Raw genomic sequence first — 17970 nt, 5'->3', positions numbered from 1 at the left:
CGCACGGTTTAAAATCAGGAAGGGAGTATCCTTTCACCATACTTCTTCAGTCTGTATGCTGAGCAAATAATCCGAGAAGCTGGACTAAAAGAAGAAGAATGTGGCATCAGGATTGGAGGAAGATGCATTAACAACCTGTGGTATGCAGACGACACAGCCTTGCTTGCTGAAGGTGAAGATGACTTGAAGCCTTACTGATGAAGATCAAAGACTACAGCCTTCAGTGTGGATTGCACCTCAACATAAAGAAAACGAAAATCCTCACAGCTGGACCAGTAAGCAGCATCACGATAAATGGAGAAAAGATTGAAGTTGTCAAAGATTTCATGATACTTGGTTCTATAATCAACGCCAATGGAAACAGCAGTCAGGACATCAAAAGACTTACAGCATTGGGCACATCTGGTGCCACAGAGCTCTTTCAAGTGCTGAAGAGCAAAGAACCTCCTTGAAGACAAAGATGTGCCTAACCCAAGCCATGGTATCTTCAGTTGCCTCCTGTGCATATGGGAGCCAGCCAGTGCATAAGACCGACCAAAGAAGAGTTGATGCTTTTGGGTTGTGGGGCTGGCGAAGAATTCTGAGAGTGCCACGGCCTGCCAGAAGAATGAACAGATCTGTCCTGGAGGAAGTGCAGCCAGAATGCTCCTTAGAGGCGAGAGTGGCCAGACTTTGTCTGACCTACTTTGACGTATTATCACAAGGGATCATTCCCTGGAGAAGGATGTCATGCTTGGTAAAGTGGAGGGTCAGCAAACAAGGGGAGGGCCCTCGGCGAGATGCGTTGACGTGGTGGCTGCAGTGATGTGAGGCTGGTGCAGGACTGGGCAGCGTTCTGTCCTGTTGGACATGGGGTTGCTGTGACTCAGAGCTGCCTTGGCAGCGCCTGACAACAAAGAAGTAGAAAACTGCTGGAGGTGAAAAACAAACAGATACCAGAACGTGCAGCCGTGGACCGACAAGACGTAGACTTCACCTTTAGGCTCTGCCGAGTGCGATTTTGCAACACAGTCAGCTGAACCGGGTCACTGTCACTCGGGCTGAAAGTTTTTAATGTTGTGCTCCTTGGAACAGTCGAGGGCTGGCAGAGGCGGGTAAGGACGTTTCCAGTGGAAACAGCAGATGGAACCTTAGGGACCTTCTGCTCCTTGATTATATGGAAAGCTTGCTGTTGGGTGTCTACGCTTGAAACTTCTGTATAAGATTGTACTTGAAGCAAAGTTTCCTTTGCTTAAAAAGCAGGAAACAGAAGCCCAGTGGACTGGATAGAAACCGCTGATCCGGTTGGAAAAATGTAAAGGCCAACAGACATGTGAGGGCAGCCAGGACCCATCCCTGTGGGGACAGCAGGCAGCTCTCATCATCCTCCTGCTCTCTGAACTCAGTGCCACGATTGACCTGTCGGTGGGTGGCTCTGGCGACAACCCCTGGTGACACCCCGAAAAGCACTTGCATGGCCCGTCCTGCCTGCTCAGAACTTTATTAATGTTAGCGTTTCTTCAGTCAACAGCTCTACATAATCCTTTGCCACATGAAGGGTCTTAAACCCACCAGAACCTTAGGTCTCAGGAGACCATGACTGTGTGTTTTCTTTAAATCCTCTTGAGTGCTGCATACGTGAGCAGTACACTTGTCATGAGAGTGTGACGTACGCGAGAGACATGCTCGTCATGGAAGCGTTGAGCCCGTGATGGGCACATTCATCATATGAGTGTTGTGCACGTGACAGTCACACTCATCATGGGATGTTGTACGTGTGATAGACACGCTTGTCATGGCAGTGGTGGGTATGTGCCACACAGACTCGTAGCAATGTTGTGTACTGATCTTTTTCTGTAGAAATACCAAGTCCAAGCAAGGAGTTCCAGCTTCTCCCTCCTGACATCACCCCGAGATTCCTGTGATGCATCTGCCATATCACATGTTAGGAAGGCCCTGTAGGTACGCTGACTGGCTGAGAATTCTGGGAAGCGTGCCCAGTCAGCAGGTGTTTCCTTCCCTCCCACTTTCAAAGGAGCCTCTTGGTGATAAATGAGAAGTTGAATTCCAGCTGAGAGCAGTAACGCTTTATCTCCCATCCCTGCTTTCCACCTGCTTCCAAACACAAATGCAAGTGGTTGACTGATTAGCAGCTTAGGACATGTATATACCTAATCTGTACTTGCTTAAAAGGAGCTCTGGTGGTGTAGTGGTTAAGGCTGTAACCAAAAGGCCGGTGGTTTGAATCCCCCAGCTGCTCTGCAGAAGAAAGATGAGGCAGTCTGCTTCTGTAAAGATTCACAGCCCTGGAAACCCAGCGGGGCTCACTGTGAGTCACAAGCAACTTGATGGCAGCGAGTTTGGTTTGGTTTTTATATTTATTTGAATATTTAAAAAAAAAAACACCCACAATGGAAATCTTAAGACTTAACAAGTAACAGAGAAATAGATTTGTTCTAGATGTGACCTAAAACTGGGTTTGCTTTTTTTTTTGTAGGATGAGAGAATAAATCAACTTTCATGGACTAGCCTGCACATGTATTTAAGAGAAGAATTTGTCATATTAGATGTCATTTCCATAGTTAAGTAAGCATATAGGCATTCAACATCACAAAGTTATTTTCTGATTTTTTGCCAGAAAAATTTTGACGAAATCAGATAAACAAAGAAATGTCTTTGTGGAGACATTTTAGAAACCCTATGTGATGTCCTTTCTTGCTGTCTTTCAGTAAACCAGACATGTCCCGTCTGCGACTTGCTGCAGGCAGCGCGATTGTGAAGCTGGCCCAGGAACCCTGCTACCATGAGATCATCACACTGGAGCAGTACCAGCTGTGCGCATTAGCCATCAACGTAAGGGACATGGGGACTCATTCTTGTCTTTGTGGGGAAGGAATAGTAAAACCAATGGAAGATGTGTGCACCAGAAGCACTCAGAGTTCTGAAACTGTCACTTGGGTTTTGGGTTGCTGACATAGTATTTAGGAGCCCTGGTGGCGCATTGGTCAGCTGCTCGGCTGCTAACCTAGAGATTGGCAGTTCAAACCCACCAGCAGCTCCATGGGAGAAAGACTTGGCAATTTTCTGTAAAGATGACAGCTTTGGAAACCTTCTGGGGCAGATCCGCTCTGTCCTCTAGGGGCGCTGTGAGTCAGAATCGACTCCACGGCAGTGAGTGTGGTTTGGGCTTTGCTTCTGTGAAGATTGACAACCTGGGAAACCCTGTGGTGCGGTCCCACTCTGCCCTCTAGGGGCGCTGTGGGTCAGAATAGACTCCACGGCAGTGGGTGTGGTTTGGGCTTTGCTAGGGCAGCTCTACTCTGTTCTATGTGAGTTCATGGCAATAGTTTTCTTTTTTTTTGCCTTTTGTAAACATAGTATTTAGTTGCTAAAGCAAAGAAACAATACATATAAAAAAATCTTTATAAGACATGGTATATATTCATTTCTGATCAGAAGAATTCCTGTTACTCAGTGAATTAAATTTCAAATTATTAACAGTGATACTTCTCTATGGCTTCATACTCCAGTCTTACAGGTTTCGTATTAGAATGATGATGTATTGGAGCTATGTGCACCTCGTTTTATTGCACCTCGTTTCACTGCACTTCGCAGTACTCTGTTTTTCACATACTAAACGTTTGTGGCATCCCTGCATCCCGCGTGTCTGTTGATGTCATTGCTCCAACAGCACGTGCTCGCTTTGTGTCTCTGGGTCCCGTTTTGGTCGCTCTCACAGTACTTCAGACTTTTCCATCACGCTGTTGCACACTTCATAGAACAGTCTGTCTTCCGTAGAACTTCTATATGCACTGGGGCGCCAGCAGTGGTGCGGCACTTGCTTAGGTGCAGTGGTCTGGAACCAAAGCCACAATATCTCTGAGGTAGGCCTGTATTCACTTTCTAAATTTTTAGCATCCTTGAGAAAATTTAAAAAAAGGATTTGATGAAAGTAAATATGGTAAGTGTGGTGTTCTGGCGGGAGCTTTTCACATGCAATTTGGGTATCTTACACCTGCTGTTCCATTCCCTCACAGAAGTCGTCATACATAGGAAAACATAGTGTTTCTCAAAATACTTTCAGGGACCGTTGGATTTCTCTTGGTTTCCTTCCTTCTACAGGTTATTTAACAATTACTGCTAATGTGTATACTCTTTAGGCCCAAACAGTCATCTTATTTTAAAATTCTAACGATTCTGTCCATTTCTGGTTCCTCCGTCTTTAACACCGCTGATCCACATCCTGGTTACGCTTTGCTTTACTCGTGTTTTTGTTCAGATAGTAAACAGATTTTGAGAAATGAAATTTTTGGGGAACCAGTAACTTCGTGGTTCAGTTTTCCAGTTTAATTTTGAGAATAATCCTATTTGGTAAGAAAGTGAAAATTATTTAATAATTGTATGTTAAATTTCTTAGAAGAAGAATTACCTACATAGTTGTTTTTTTAAATATGAGTTGACGGTTCTGCTGTCTTGATTGGCAATACTGGCAGTCCACTGATGTGTCACACGCTTGGTCCGATACTTCTTGAGATACTGGTGCTGTCATTTTTGAAGGAGAAACTTAAAAACCAAGGAGGTATGGAAGCGTAAAAGAGCCGGGCCTTGCCTGACGCTTACTGGCCGTGATCTGCGTGCGCCGGCTTCCCCCATGGGCAGGAGCTGTGCTTGCTGAGCTCTGTGGACTTCCCCTCCCACCACAGCATTTGTGTTACGTTGCTACCTCAGTCACCAGCCACCCAAGATGAAGTTAAAATTGCTTCAGTTTTGAGATTGTTTTGGAATTCTGTTGAGTGTGCAACATTCTCCTAATTATCAGCCTCTTCCCAGAACTTAACAAATATACCAGGTTGTACCCCATTCTGTAATAATCCGAGAAGCTGGACTATATGAACAAGAACGTTGCATCAGGATTGGAGGAAGGCTCATTAATAGCCTGCGATATGCAGACAACACAACTTTGCTTGCTGAAAGTGAGGATGACTTGGAGCACTTACTGATGAAGATTAAAGACTACAGTCTGCAGTATGGATTACACCTCAACATAAAGAAAACAAAAATCCCCACAGCTGGACCAATAAGCAGCATCATGATAAACAGAAAAGATTGAAGTTGTCAAAGACTTCATTACTTGGTTATTACCTGATTCTATTCGGAAGGAAGGTTGGGCAATCCTACTTCCGTAGTGATACTGCTTCGGAAACCCAAGGAGGGGTCGCTATGAGTCGGGGCCGACTCGACAGCACATAACAACAACAACAACAACCTGATTCTATAATCAGCGTCGGTGGAAACAGCAGTCAAGACATCAGAAGCCGTATGGCATTGGGCAAATCTGTTGCAAAAGACCTCTTTCAAATGCTGAAGAGCAAAGATACCTCCTTGAAGACTAAGATGTGCCTAACCCAAGCCATGGCATTTTCAATCACCTGCTATGTCTGTGAGAGCTGGACAGTGAATAAGGAAGACTAAAGAAGAGTTGATGCTTTTGAGTTGTGGTGCTGGTGAAGAATGCCGAAAGTCCCATGGGCTGCTAAAAGAACTAACAAATCTGTCCTGGAGGAAGTGCAGCCAGAATGCTCCTTGGAAGCGAGGATGGCCAGACTTCTTCTGACTTACTTTGGTCATGTTGTTAGAAGGGACCATTCTCTAGAGGAGGATGTCACGCTTGGTAAAGTGGAGGGTTGACGAAAGAGGGGAAGGCCCTTGACAAGATGGCTTGACACCGTGCCGGCACCAATCGGCTCAGACATAGTAGGTGTCGTGAGGCTGGTGCAGGACCGGGCAGCGTTTTGTTCTGTTGGACATAAGGTCGCTATGAGTTGGAGACAACGTGACAGCACACAACAGCCACCACCACTGCCTTCTGAATACGCCTTTTCCCCAGTTCTGCTTTCTCCTCAAGGCGTGTGCCTGTCACCTCTCTTTAGACCTCTGAGCGTCCAGGAGGAGTCATCTGCTTCTTTGTCTCTCTTACCCCTTCACTTTTCAGACTTTCCCATCTGCCCTTGTGGTTTCCTCAAAACGCTTTCTCATTGGCACCCAACCTGGTTATCTCTTCCATCGTCTTCCATTTCATCAGCACCGCTCATTGCTTCTTGCTTTGTTTCACTCATCCCACTTCTTCTCTCTGTTTCTTGTTTCCATTCCTCCTCCTCTCCTAAGCCTTCCTACCTTCTGACCTTTGTCTTTGGGCAAATGCTGTCTTTTGATCTCAAAGCATTCAGTGTTCTAAGAAATGTGTACCTTCTTGGTGTTATTGTTCACCTCATAGACCTGTCTGTTGTTTGACTGAAAGTTGAGTCATGGGAATGAGTTTAGTTCCAGATACCTCAGGGTGTCTGAGGGCCACAGTCTTAGGAGTTCCACCAGTCTCTATCAGACCAGCAAGCCTGGTCTTTTTGTTTTTTTTAATTGAGTTGTATTCCACAATTTTCTCCCTCTCTATGTGTAGGACCTTATATCATAATCTGTTCAGTGTGGTCAGTGGTGGTAGCTGGGCACCATCAAAGTCTTCTGGTTCCACAGATGCGGAGGCTAGGGTTGCATGATCCATTAGTCCTTTGGACTGCTTGTTTCCATACACGTTTGACTTTCTTCACTCTTCTTTGCTCTGGACGGGGAGAGACCAGTAGTTGCACCTTACACGGCCATCCTTTTTGAAACTCTCTCCTTTGGGTTGTCTCCTGATTTTTGTCTTACTTCTTGGACTAGGTTTTCTGATTCCTCCTCTCCTTCGGCGTGTGTTCCCCAGGAGTCTGTCCATAGCCACCTTCTCTGTTTGCATATTCTTCTTTGCCGTCTCATCTTCTATATAAGGAACTCCTGTGCCAGCAACATTAATTTCGTTTGCTTTCTGAGTGCCTGGTTTCATTGCAGAAACTCAACACAAATTTCAAGCATTAGTCCCCAAATGCAAGACTGCATTTGTGATCTTCCCACAGCTCGTCTTTCCCAGCAGGCAGAGCCTCAGGGAATGTTACGTGACTCTGAATGCAATTCTCAGTCCAGAACGCACGGCCCCTGTTGTACCTGCTTGTTCTTGCACCCCATTGCCGAGGGCCCCAGTCTGCCTTGTGCTCTCACTGAGATCTTTCTGGTCACACCCTCTTAACCATTCCCGCTGCTGTGACTATCATTAGTTCTCACCTAGACTGTTAGGAGACTTTCTCTATTACCGGATGAATGTCCCAATGAGCAAAACGGCATTGATCGTGTTATTTTCCTGTTCAAAACTTTCTAGGGCTCAGACTTGTAGGAGAAAGAAATGATGCTAGTTTTCAGCCTGACCCCCAAGCCCCTAGTATTTGATCCCAGATGAGATTTACAAACCCCACTAAGCATACCGCCACCCTCCCACCTTCCTTCCAGTGAAGGTGAGCCCGAGTGTCTTTCAGGTTCCTTGTTCTGCACTTTCTTGAATGTTAATTCTCACCCTCACCTTTCCACACGTCCCAACCCAAACCTTCTTGCGTCGACTCAGACACAACCTTCTTCACAAACCTTCTTGGACTCGTAGCTGTTTCCTAAGTGTTGTTCTGCTGGCCTCTTTCCCACACTGCACCTTGTTTTGTGCTTAGTTACGTACGCACACCTCCATGGTACAGCTCTCCGGGCCAGGTTTAGGCTCTTCCAAGGCAGGGCTGCATCTTGCTGGCCCTTGTCGTGTATTTGAATGGAAGGCAGATCTGGAGGAGTGGGGACTCAATCACAGGAATCTTGACGTAGCGCAGTGATCCCTTAGGTATTTCAGAATTTGAATTCACGTCATCATCAAACCTTCACTCAGCATGGGCACGCGTTGTGCACTGTCGTAGGTTCAGGAGATACACAGACGGGTAAGTGGTGGGACTGCCCACAGGAAGCTAGCAACCTCTAGGGAGAAACTGAACGTAAGTGGTTATAATATAATGTAATACACAGAGGGACTGAGCGACACACGGATCGCTGGATGCTGTTCCGAAGGAAAGTCATACCGGAAGAGAGTCCGGAGAGAGAGTGTGCTTCTGATGCAAAGCAGCATTCATTGGATCATCAGTAGTGAATAAAAGCTGTGATGGGAATTTTACAGTCAGTAGTGAATAAAGCTTCAATTGATCTTTTATCTTGAGGCTGAAAACTTTGTAGTATTAAATACCATGTGTGCTGGCTTGCTCTCTCCCTGTGGTTAACCAGTCACTGGTTATCATTATAGTCTTGAAAGAATCGAACATGTGCATTGTTGACAGTGTGGTGTTCCTGATGGAATCGTATTCCTAGATGTGCCCGTTACGTCCCGGTAAATCTATAGCATCGTGCAAAGGATGTTACAAAGATGCAGAGACCCTGGAAGACCTCCTCAGCCCCCAGTAGTATCTGTCCTCATGCTGCATTCAGATGCTTCCTCTTTTGTGGTACCCCTGGTGTCCTCATTTTTGTCATTTCCCTCTTCTTCAGCTGTTAACTCTTCTGTGATTTGACAGTTCCTCTCCAACGCAGCTTGAATGACTGTGAACTTCTACGGTTCCACCATGATCTCGGGTTGACCTTGTAAATACTGTGTGTTGCCTGGATGGAGCCTGACCTGGTAGTGAGAGCAGAACAGATGCATGATGGGGGCAGGCAGGAGGCGTATCTAAATAGGGCACGGTATTTGAGCTGAGTTTAACTTGGGAACACTTGACTTGACATGGAGCCTGAGCTGGCAGTGAGAGATGGACAGACGTATTGCCTTGGGGGTGTGTGTATCTAAGTAGGGAAGGGTATCCGAGTGGAGGTTAACTTTTCAGTGAATGGTCTGTTCATTTGTGACTGTATCTGTGGTATGTTGACTTTCTCTTTCTTATGCAGCTCATTTATAATTGTGTATTTTCATAATAAACATTTGGATAACAAAGAGCTCCCTCATCCACAAGAGGGAAGCCTGGATCACCTCTGGCCTTGCTCTTTGTAGCGTGACAGCACATTTACTGTTGTCACCTGCCAACACTTCGATTCTGACTCATAACAGACCATGTTTCTGGAAACCCTAGATGACTTTCTTCAAAGCAGGTATTTGGTGTTTTAATAAGCTGAAGTTTAAATTACATCCAAGAAGATACACAAAGATTCAAAGACCAAGGCAAAATCTCGCGAACTAGGTTTTTTAAGAACAAAATCCCAATGGTCTTTATGGATGGAAGCAGCATCAAGGCCCAGTGATGGGCACTCACCATTTTGTGTGTGAATGGGGGGGTACAGTGCTGTCATGAAGATCTTCCTTGGTCTTCTGAGAGTGTTGGGCTGTGTGCCAGGTGTTAGAGACACGGGAACGATGACATGGCTCTGGTCTCGAGGAGACCAGGCCTGAAGGACGAGACAATTTTATTCATCCACTGCTGAGCTGAGTTGGCGCACCATGCCGTGGGGGCGCAGGCTGGATGCGGGATGCTGTCCCTGCTGGCTCTCTGGAGGATGCTGAGCTGTCTTCAAAGGCGAGTGGGAGTCCTCTGGGAGGTGGGGGTGGCGGCCCAGGGAGGAACTTGGGCACCGAGTTCACAGCTCACAGCTGAGCATGGTGCTTCGATTGGACTAGAAGTAATTTGGTGTTTTGGAAATTGGTAATGCTCACCCTCAGAGTTATGCGTTGTAATCTGAAGAGTGTTTTAAGTGATAGAGCTAAAATGTATCTATTGGGCAGCGTTGTCTCGCTCAGTAAATGAAAAGGCTCGGTCTGAAACAATCAGCGTGAAAGCTGCTTTTACCACATCCTGTCTGTGTAAACGAGGAAGGGCTGGTATTTACTATTTCTGTTTTAAAAGCACACCCAGCTGAACAAGCTAAACAATTATGTATGTCTAAATGGAGAGTGTATCCAAGATCATATATAGGGTTGGCAGACAATGGGCCTCTCGAAGAGTATGAAGGGATGGACACTGGGAGGAGGTAACTATGGGGAGGAAGTGGGAGGGGAGCTGCTGCATTGTAAATTTTGGTCAATGACATGAGACAAAGTATATGTGAACTGCTGTATGAAAAGTGAATTTACTCTGTAAATCTTCACCCAAATCCTAAAAAAAAAAAATGCATGGAAACAACTAGTGGACCTTGCAAACGTAGCCAACTTGACCATGAGACCGTAAAAACTGGATGGTGCCCAGCTACCACTGTCAACCATTCAGAAAGGGATCGGTGCAGGAAATCCTGGATAGAGTGGGAGAGAAATTTGGAACAAAACTCAAAATCATAAAAAAGACTTGCTGGTCTGATAGAAACTGGTGAAAGCTCTAAGACTATGGTCCCTAGCCACCCTTCAGTCCTGGAATTGAACTTACTCCCATGGTTTCCAGCCAAACAATAGGCAAGCATATAAGGTGAACATTTGTACCAGATAGGTACACTTCTTAGAACAATCGATCATGGCAGATCAGAAGGGCAGTATTTTCGCAGGGAGATAACTCATAGGACAAGAATACATAGGAAAGAAGGACACAGCGAGAAGTTAACCACAGGGAGGAAGTTGGAAGAGCACTGTTACATTATGGGTATTGCAATCACTGTCATGAAACACAATGTTTATAAACTGCCGTATGGAAAATAAATTTGCTCTGAAAACTTGCAAAAAAAAAAAAAAGCACACCCAGCCTTTGCTGGCACCTGTGACTGGTGGGCTTTAGGATCCCATGGACCCAAGCCTTCCACTGCTCGTGGGTCACAGCATCGCTGGCTTGTGCGTGGGGCCAGGTCCCCATCCACTGACCTGTCCGCGGGCCATTGCCGGCCTTCTTCTCGGCAGCTGGGCTGACACCGGCCACTCTCTCTTCACAGGACGAGTGCTACCAAGTAAGACAGGTGTTTGCCCAGAAACTGCACAAAGGCCTCTCGCGGCTGCGGCTCCCGCTGGAGTACATGGCGATCTGCGCGCTCTGTGCCAAGGACCCTGTGAAGGAGAGGCGGGCGCACGCCAGGCAGTGCCTGGTGAAGAACATCAACGTGCGGCGCGAGTACCTGAAGCAGCACGCGGCGGTGAGCGGTAAGCACCACCCCTTGCGCCTGCGCGGGACCACGGGGCACTCGCAGAGTGACGCAGCTCTGGGAACTTCCAGCTTAGTGGGCTCCGTCCAGCTAAGTGAGACGTGGCTGTTTTTTAGTAACAACTCTTCATTGAAAATGGTCATTTTTAAGTGTGTTGTTGTTGTTGTTGTTATGTGCTGTCCAGTCGACTGGACTCATAGCGACCCCTCCTTGGGTTTCCGAGGCGATATCACTGCGGAAGTAGATTGCCCAGCCTTCCTCCCGGGGAGTGCTGGTGGGTTTGAACCGCTAGCCTTCTGGTTAGCAGTCAAGTGCCTTAGACGCTGCGCTACCAGAGGGTATTTGGCTATCCACTTGGATCTTTTATGTCCGTGAGTAAGTGCCCCAGGAGAGGAAACCCGAGCCGGGAGGGGCCTGGGACGGCAGGGTGAAGTCGGTCCCTTTCCTCTTGTGGTTGAAGAAAAGTCTGAGTCTTGGCTCTTGGTTTAACCCCGTGTTGCTGATGTGAGCCTCAGGTCCTGGTGGCCTGTTTATGGATCTGCTCCCGTCCCATGCAGGGCACACGCACACTTCTCTGACGCGTACATCTGTATGGATCTGCTCACGTTGCCCTCTGATGTGTATGTCTGCGTATGGCCTCAGCCATGTTAGCGTGTGTCTCTGACGTGGACATGTGAGTGGGTCTGCTCGTGTCACCCAGCCGTGTTTGCTTGTGCGTCTCGCTGACTTATACGTGCATGTATGCATCCGCTTTGTCGCCCCAGCCATGTTAGCACGTACATCTCTCTGACATTATGCCGTGTTTAACAGCATTCAGTCTAGTCAGCTGTCTGGTCAAGAAATTGTGAGCATCCTTCCGGTGTTATTTCTCCGCTCATCTGTCCCCAGGCCCTATCAGTTCCTCTCCAGGTGTCCCAAACACATGTTCTCTACTCTCCTCCCCTGTCGCATGTCAATGGGGTGATCAGAGTGTTCCCCTGCCTGGGCCCTGTCCCTGCCTGGGCTACAGCCTCCCGACTGCTATTAACACCCACTTGGCCCTGCCCCACCCCCAGCATCAATGTGCTTCACCCCTTATTCTCACACGGTGAGGTGGAGACTCCCCTGGCGTTAGTCTCCCGGTGTCTAGCTCTCTCTGACCACACTCCACTGTGAACTTGGTGTCCCTGTACCCAGGAGTGCTTGGCACACTGCAGCCGTCTCCTTGGCTCCGTTGTCACCTGTCTAGAAATCACCTCCTACCTTCCAGACCTGTAAGCAGGCACACTGAACCAAGGCGTGCTTTGCACCAGCCAGACTGGTTTAGATAGAAGCTGGATGTTCCCACGTGACCCCAACCCCCTTGCTCCCTATCCCCACGTCCTGCCCCCGTCTGCCTGGTGCTACTTGTGTGGGTGCAGGAGAGTGCCTCATCCGTGAGTGTGGGTGTGATGGCGCTCACTTCCTGTGCTTGTGGTGGCAACTGAACAAATCCTGGGGCTGGAGCACCGTGCCTTGCCAAGCAGGACCACTGTCTGCTTTTCTAACCTCCTCAGTGCGAGGCACGCCAGTGGCACAGCGGCACAGCGGTTAAAGCACTTGACTGCTAACCAAAAGGTCAAAGTCACCAGCCACTCTGCAGGAGAAGGATGTGGCAGTCTGTTCTCATAAAGATCCCAGCCTTGGAAACCCCATGGGGCGGTCCCACTATGTCCTCTAGGGGCGCTGGGGGTCAGAATCGACGACCCGGCAGTGGGTGTGGTTTGGGCTTTGCTTCTGTGAAGATTGACAGCCTTGGAGACCCTGTGGGGCAGTTCCACTCTGTCCTCTAGGGGCGCTGTGGGTCAGAATCCACTCCGCAGCAGTGGGTATGGTTTTTATTGATGCATATGATATTATTAGACCAGGCAGTGTTTTATTCTGTTGTACATAGGGTTGTTATGAGTCAGAGCTGATGGCACTTAAAAACAACATGATATTATTATCCTTCAGTTTGAATATCTGCTATAAAACTTGATTTTCAGAATAGGAAATATACAAGGAATTGTCTTTCTGAGTATTCTTCATTAGTGTTTGTTAGGATTATAACCGACTTCTGTTAAGGGATGTGCTGATCTCAGCAAATTTGAGAAAAGAATATTTGCACTGAGAAGGTGTTTCTTTGTTATTTAAAATTTCCTAGAAACTTAGGTGTTTCTTCTTATCTGCCCTTCTGTAGTTAGACATGGTGTTAGTTTCTGCTTCCCAGTTTTGGACCATGCTGACTGCAAGGTTCTGTTAGAAGTTCTTCGTTTTGTCAGCAGCTTATAAGAGAGTGTTAAACATTAGGGTCACTCATTGTAACGGGAAAACTAGATATTGAGTCTGTCGGTTGTAAATCTCGCTCCTTTGGGTTGCTTTTTCCATATGCACTTGGAAACTGAAACACTTGCCCGTGTGGTAGGGACTGGGGCCCGTGTAGCAGGCGTCGCAGGCATGCGTGTGATGCTGGGTGCTGGAGAGGAGCTGTGTGTAACTCATGCTGTGCCGCAGCGCCAAGGGCTGCGGGCTGTTCTTCTCCTGGTGACGGTGTGGCAGCCGGTGGGGGATGAGAGATGTCAAAGAGACAACAGAGTGAACACAGATTTGGTTTTCTAACCCAGATTTTTGTTGTTTTTTTCTTTTTCAGAGAAATTACTGTCTCTTCTACCTGAGTACGTTGTCCCGTATACCATCCACCTCTTGGCACATGACCCGGATTACGTCAAAGTGCAGGATATCGAACAGCTCAAAGATGTTAAAGAGTGAGACTTTGGGGCCCCATTCCCATGTTTGTTTGAGAGTTGTTTTTCCCTGGGCTCCTAGCTGGATCGGTTACCTTCGTGTTGGACGTCCTTCAGCACTGAGGGCTCTGTTCGTCCCTTCCATGGCTGTCTTCCTTGGCTTTCTCCCTCCCACCTTCCCGGTGCTTCCTCAGCTGTTTGTCCTGCCCTGAACTGAGCACACTGCGCCCTGGGTTGCACTGCCAGTCTGCAGAGACGCAGTCGGCCAGCTTCCGTTCCAGTTTCATCATTTCCCACTTCCTCCTGCAACTCTGTGCACACACCACGAGTCGCCCTGTACCTTACTGCACTGAGTAACTGCCTTCCTCTGTAGGCAGAGAGAAGGCTCTCGTTTAATAACGGATCAAGTGGAGAACTGGGGAATCCTTCCTCTTCCTGCTTCCTTGGCAGTACTGTGCTTAACGTTTGTGACAGTTGTAGGTCTTGGCCGATGAAGAGACTGAAGAGACTGGACAGGGCCTGTGTGTGGACTTAACAAACCTTCCTGAGACCAGCACAGTTCTTTAAATACATGTGAAGACCTGGTCTTCTTTCTCTCACCATGAAGAGTGACAGAAATTATTAGGCCTTTAGTGTCCTGTTAAAGGGAAATAGCTCTTGCTTTTTTTTTTTTTTAATAACTTTTTTTCCGAGGCAGTATCACTACGGAAGTAGGATTGCCCAACCTTCCTTCCGAGGAGTGGCTGGTGGGTTTGAACCGCCAGCCTTCTGGTTAGCAGTCAAGTGCCTTAGCCACTATGCTACCAGAGCTCCCAATAACTTATTTTTTAGACAAATAATTGGAATAACATATTCTTTGGAGTTGAGTAGGCATTTTTGGCTGGTTTTCTATAGAGGCCCCATATAGCTACTAATAAAGTGGGCCACCCCCAAAGAACTTACCAGACATGTGAGGTCTGAAAGCTGGTTTTCACCCCGACAACACTTGGCGCTCTCTCTCCCTTCTCCCGTTACTTTTTCCCTCTGCATGTCAACTGTCACTCTGTCCCTTTCTGTCTATAACAGAACAGCAATGCACTTTGGGATCTTTATGGAATAGAATTGTATGCAATTAACTGTAAAACCAGGGTGTGGAAACTCTCTCTTGATTTTCCTCTGGTAAAGCGAAGGCTGCCTGTCTAGTTGTCAGCTGTTACCTTTTTCCTCTCAGAGTTTTGGATGAAGATTCCCAGTGATCGACGAGGGTGGCCACGTTCCCTCGCGGAATCCCGATCGGGACGGTAGTCCGTCGAGGCTGTTTGAGGCGTCCTTTATGTGTGGCCCACAAACCCTGCTGGCCGCCTTCCCCCATCATTCTCCTCACCATTAATGTCCCTTTGCACCCTGCTTCCATGGGACAAGCAATGAGACTCTGCAGAGGGGTCTGATGAGCTCACACCTGGCTGCCGACCTGTCAGAGAACATCTGAGGACATTTTGTCCCTCTGCTGCTCCATAGCTGTCTCTTGTCCGCTTTCCCCCGGGGCTTGTAATCTCAATACATTTTATTGTTACTGGAGTTCTTGGGTCGGCATTTAACAGAGGATCTTTTTTCTTCTGTATTTCTTTTTTTTAGGTGTCTTTGGTTTGTTCTGGAAATACTAATGGCTAAAAATGAAAATAACAGTCATGCATTTATCAGAAAGATGGTAGAAAATATCAAACAAACAAAAGATGCCCAAGGACCAGATGATGCAAAAATGAACGAAGTATGTGATTCTTTGGTTCCGTGTTGACGTAAGCAGTTGGGTGTTGGGTGTGGTATTGTAGATGACAGCAGTCTTTTCCAGCCTTGAGATGTGCACACTTCGGGTCATAGCGGGTGGCTGCTCTAGAGTCTGAGAAGGCAGCCGAAGGCCCTACTTTGTTTTATTCTGTTTTGTGTTGATGCCTTTGCAGAAGCTGTACACGGTGTGTGATGTCGCCATGAACATCATCATGTCAAAGAGCACCACATACAGTCTTGAATCTCCTAAAGACCCGGTCCTCCCAGCACGTTTCTTCACCCAGCCTGACAAGGTAGGGTTTGGGGGACTCGTTTGCGGAAGTTGGAGTAAAACGTGTTTCCAGCGCCAGGCTGTAGGACAACCCAGATGGGTCAGTGTCCAGAGGTGGCCCGCTGCTGGAGGCAGTGAGTGGTTGCCACAAGTCCTAAATACATGGGTCAGGACCAGAAAGGGGGCCAAGGTGCAGGGTGCCGGTACGTTTCATAGCTGAGTGAGGGTGGTCTAGAGCATGTGCTGAGAGGGTTAAAGCGGCCTGTGAGCCCAGGGAAAAGCTGACCGAAGCACAGGTCTGTGGGTCGGTGGCCACTGAACAGGAGGAGGATGTTGGGGTGCGGTCTGCGGTCACAAGCCCACAAATGTCCTTCACAACTGAGGGTAAGGAGGTAAGCAGAGAACAGACCCTGGGAGCACCCGTATGTCCCTAACTGTCCTTCGCAAAACTCGACTGCTGTTCATAGCGCCCACGGGTGGTGTTCCAGGACCCGTCCTAGAGATGCCTAGGGCACCTGAGCACATTGAGTCATGGAGAGTTCTGGAAAGACCGAGACCTTTCCCCAGGCAGAGGGCCAGGCAGGGTTGCCCCGGCTCTCACTGACTCTGCGAGACCCCGTGTACAGGGAGGTTTGGAGCAGCCCTGGGGCTCACCCTGCAGCTAGAGGGGCTGCCTGGGTGGGGGCATCCCATGGGTGTGAGCAAGATTGCAGTGGGTGATGAGACCCCTCCCCGGAGGGTGTCGTGGCAGACACTGTTTCTGATGGGTTCTGGCCTAGTGGCGCGCAGGTGCACTTTGTTAACCTAGGTCCCAGCACCAGGTTAGTGTAGGCTTAGACAGTACTTAAAATCAGTGACTGAGTACTAATTGACTGCTTCCTTTTCCCTTGCTCGTAGAACTTCAGTAACACCAAAAATTATCTGCCACCAGAAATGAAATCGTTCTTCACTCCCGGAAAAGTATGTCTCGAAAAGCACTTTTCATTTTGATTCTGTGGTAGTTTGTTTCGGTGCGTGTGCTTGATGGACACAATTGTGCTGTTTTGTATTCCTTGAAAAATGTGTGTCTCAGTAGGAAAAAGAAGTCACTGTATTTTATTTACTAGCAATAAAGTAGTTTACTGTATACAAGCTAGAAGGAGCTCTGGTGGCATAGTGCCTAAGGCATCTGACTGCTAACCAGAAGGCCGGCACTTCAAACCCACCAGCCACTCCTCAGAAGGAAGACTGGGCAATCTACTTCTGTGAAGATTTACTGCCTTGGAAACCCAGGGAGGGGTAGCCATGAGTCGAGATTGACTCAGTGGCAGTGAGTTTGGTTTGATTTGTGGTGCTTAAGGGTAGGCCCGTTTTTCATGATTTGTGTGAAAATACTTGGACAGAGAGGTGTATGTTACGAAAAGGAATTCTGGTGGCGTAGTGCCTAAGGCATTTGACTACTAACCAGAAAGTTGGTGGTTCAAACCCACCAGCCACTCTGCGGAAGGAAGACAGGGCAGTCTACTTCCGTAAAGATTTACCACCTCGGAAACTCAGTGGGGGTCACTATGAGTCAGACCCGACTAGATGGCAGTGAGTTTGGTTTTTTTGGTTTTGATGTATGTTATGACGTGTCAGTTTCTTTTAGTTTTCATTAGAGACTCAACGTCTCTCCTTTCAGCCTAAGACCACCAACGTTCTCGGGGCTGTGAACAAGCCGCTGTCGTCGGCAGGGAAGCAGTCGCAGACCAAGTCCTCCCGGATGGAGACCGTGAGCAACGCGAGCAGCAGCTCGAACCCCAGCTCTCCCGGCAGAATCAAAGGGCGGTACGTACCGGGGAACATATCAAAGGGCGGTACGCACAGGAGAACAGAACCAAAGGGCAGTACGTCCAAGGAACAGAACCAAAGGCCTGTACATACCTGGGAACAGAATCAAAGGGCCGTATGTACCGGGGAATAAATCAAAGGGCTGTATGCCCTGGGGAACAGAACCAAAGGGTGGTACATGCCAGGGAACAGAACCAAAGGGCGGTACGCACCGGGGAACAGAATCAAAGGGTGGTACGCACTGGGGAACAGAACCAAAGGGCCGTACATACCAGGGAAGCAGAACCAAAGGGTGGTACGCACCATGGAACAGAATCAAAGGGCGGTATGTACCAGGGAATAGATCAAAGGGCAGTACGCACCAGGGAACAGAACCAAAGGCCGGTACTCACTGGAAACAGCCGTCATGTGTAT

At 47.9% G+C, this 17970-nt stretch overlaps 1 protein-coding gene across 1 annotated transcript in view; it reads left to right on the top strand.

The window, feature by feature from the left end:
* PDS5B (PDS5 cohesin associated factor B) overlaps nucleotides 1-17970 on the top strand; it is a 147856-nt gene that overhangs the window by 121363 nt on the left and 8523 nt on the right. The window contains exons 23-29 of the mRNA XM_007955954.1: nucleotides 2709-2832; nucleotides 10765-10969; nucleotides 13619-13733; nucleotides 15327-15459; nucleotides 15650-15769; nucleotides 16645-16707; nucleotides 17408-17553. Coding sequence (XP_007954145.1) covers nucleotides 2709-2832; nucleotides 10765-10969; nucleotides 13619-13733; nucleotides 15327-15459; nucleotides 15650-15769; nucleotides 16645-16707; nucleotides 17408-17553 — 906 coding nt within the window. The remainder of the gene's footprint in view (nucleotides 1-2708; nucleotides 2833-10764; nucleotides 10970-13618; nucleotides 13734-15326; nucleotides 15460-15649; nucleotides 15770-16644; nucleotides 16708-17407; nucleotides 17554-17970) is intronic.

The sequence above is a fragment of the Orycteropus afer genome, unplaced genomic scaffold (genome assembly GCF_000298275.1).
Source record: "Orycteropus afer afer isolate SDZICR_OR568_19922 unplaced genomic scaffold, OryAfe1.0 scaffold00558, whole genome shotgun sequence".
Taxonomy (NCBI): Eukaryota; Metazoa; Chordata; class Mammalia; order Tubulidentata; family Orycteropodidae; genus Orycteropus; species Orycteropus afer.
This window is presented reverse-complemented; position numbering and strand designations above follow the sequence as displayed.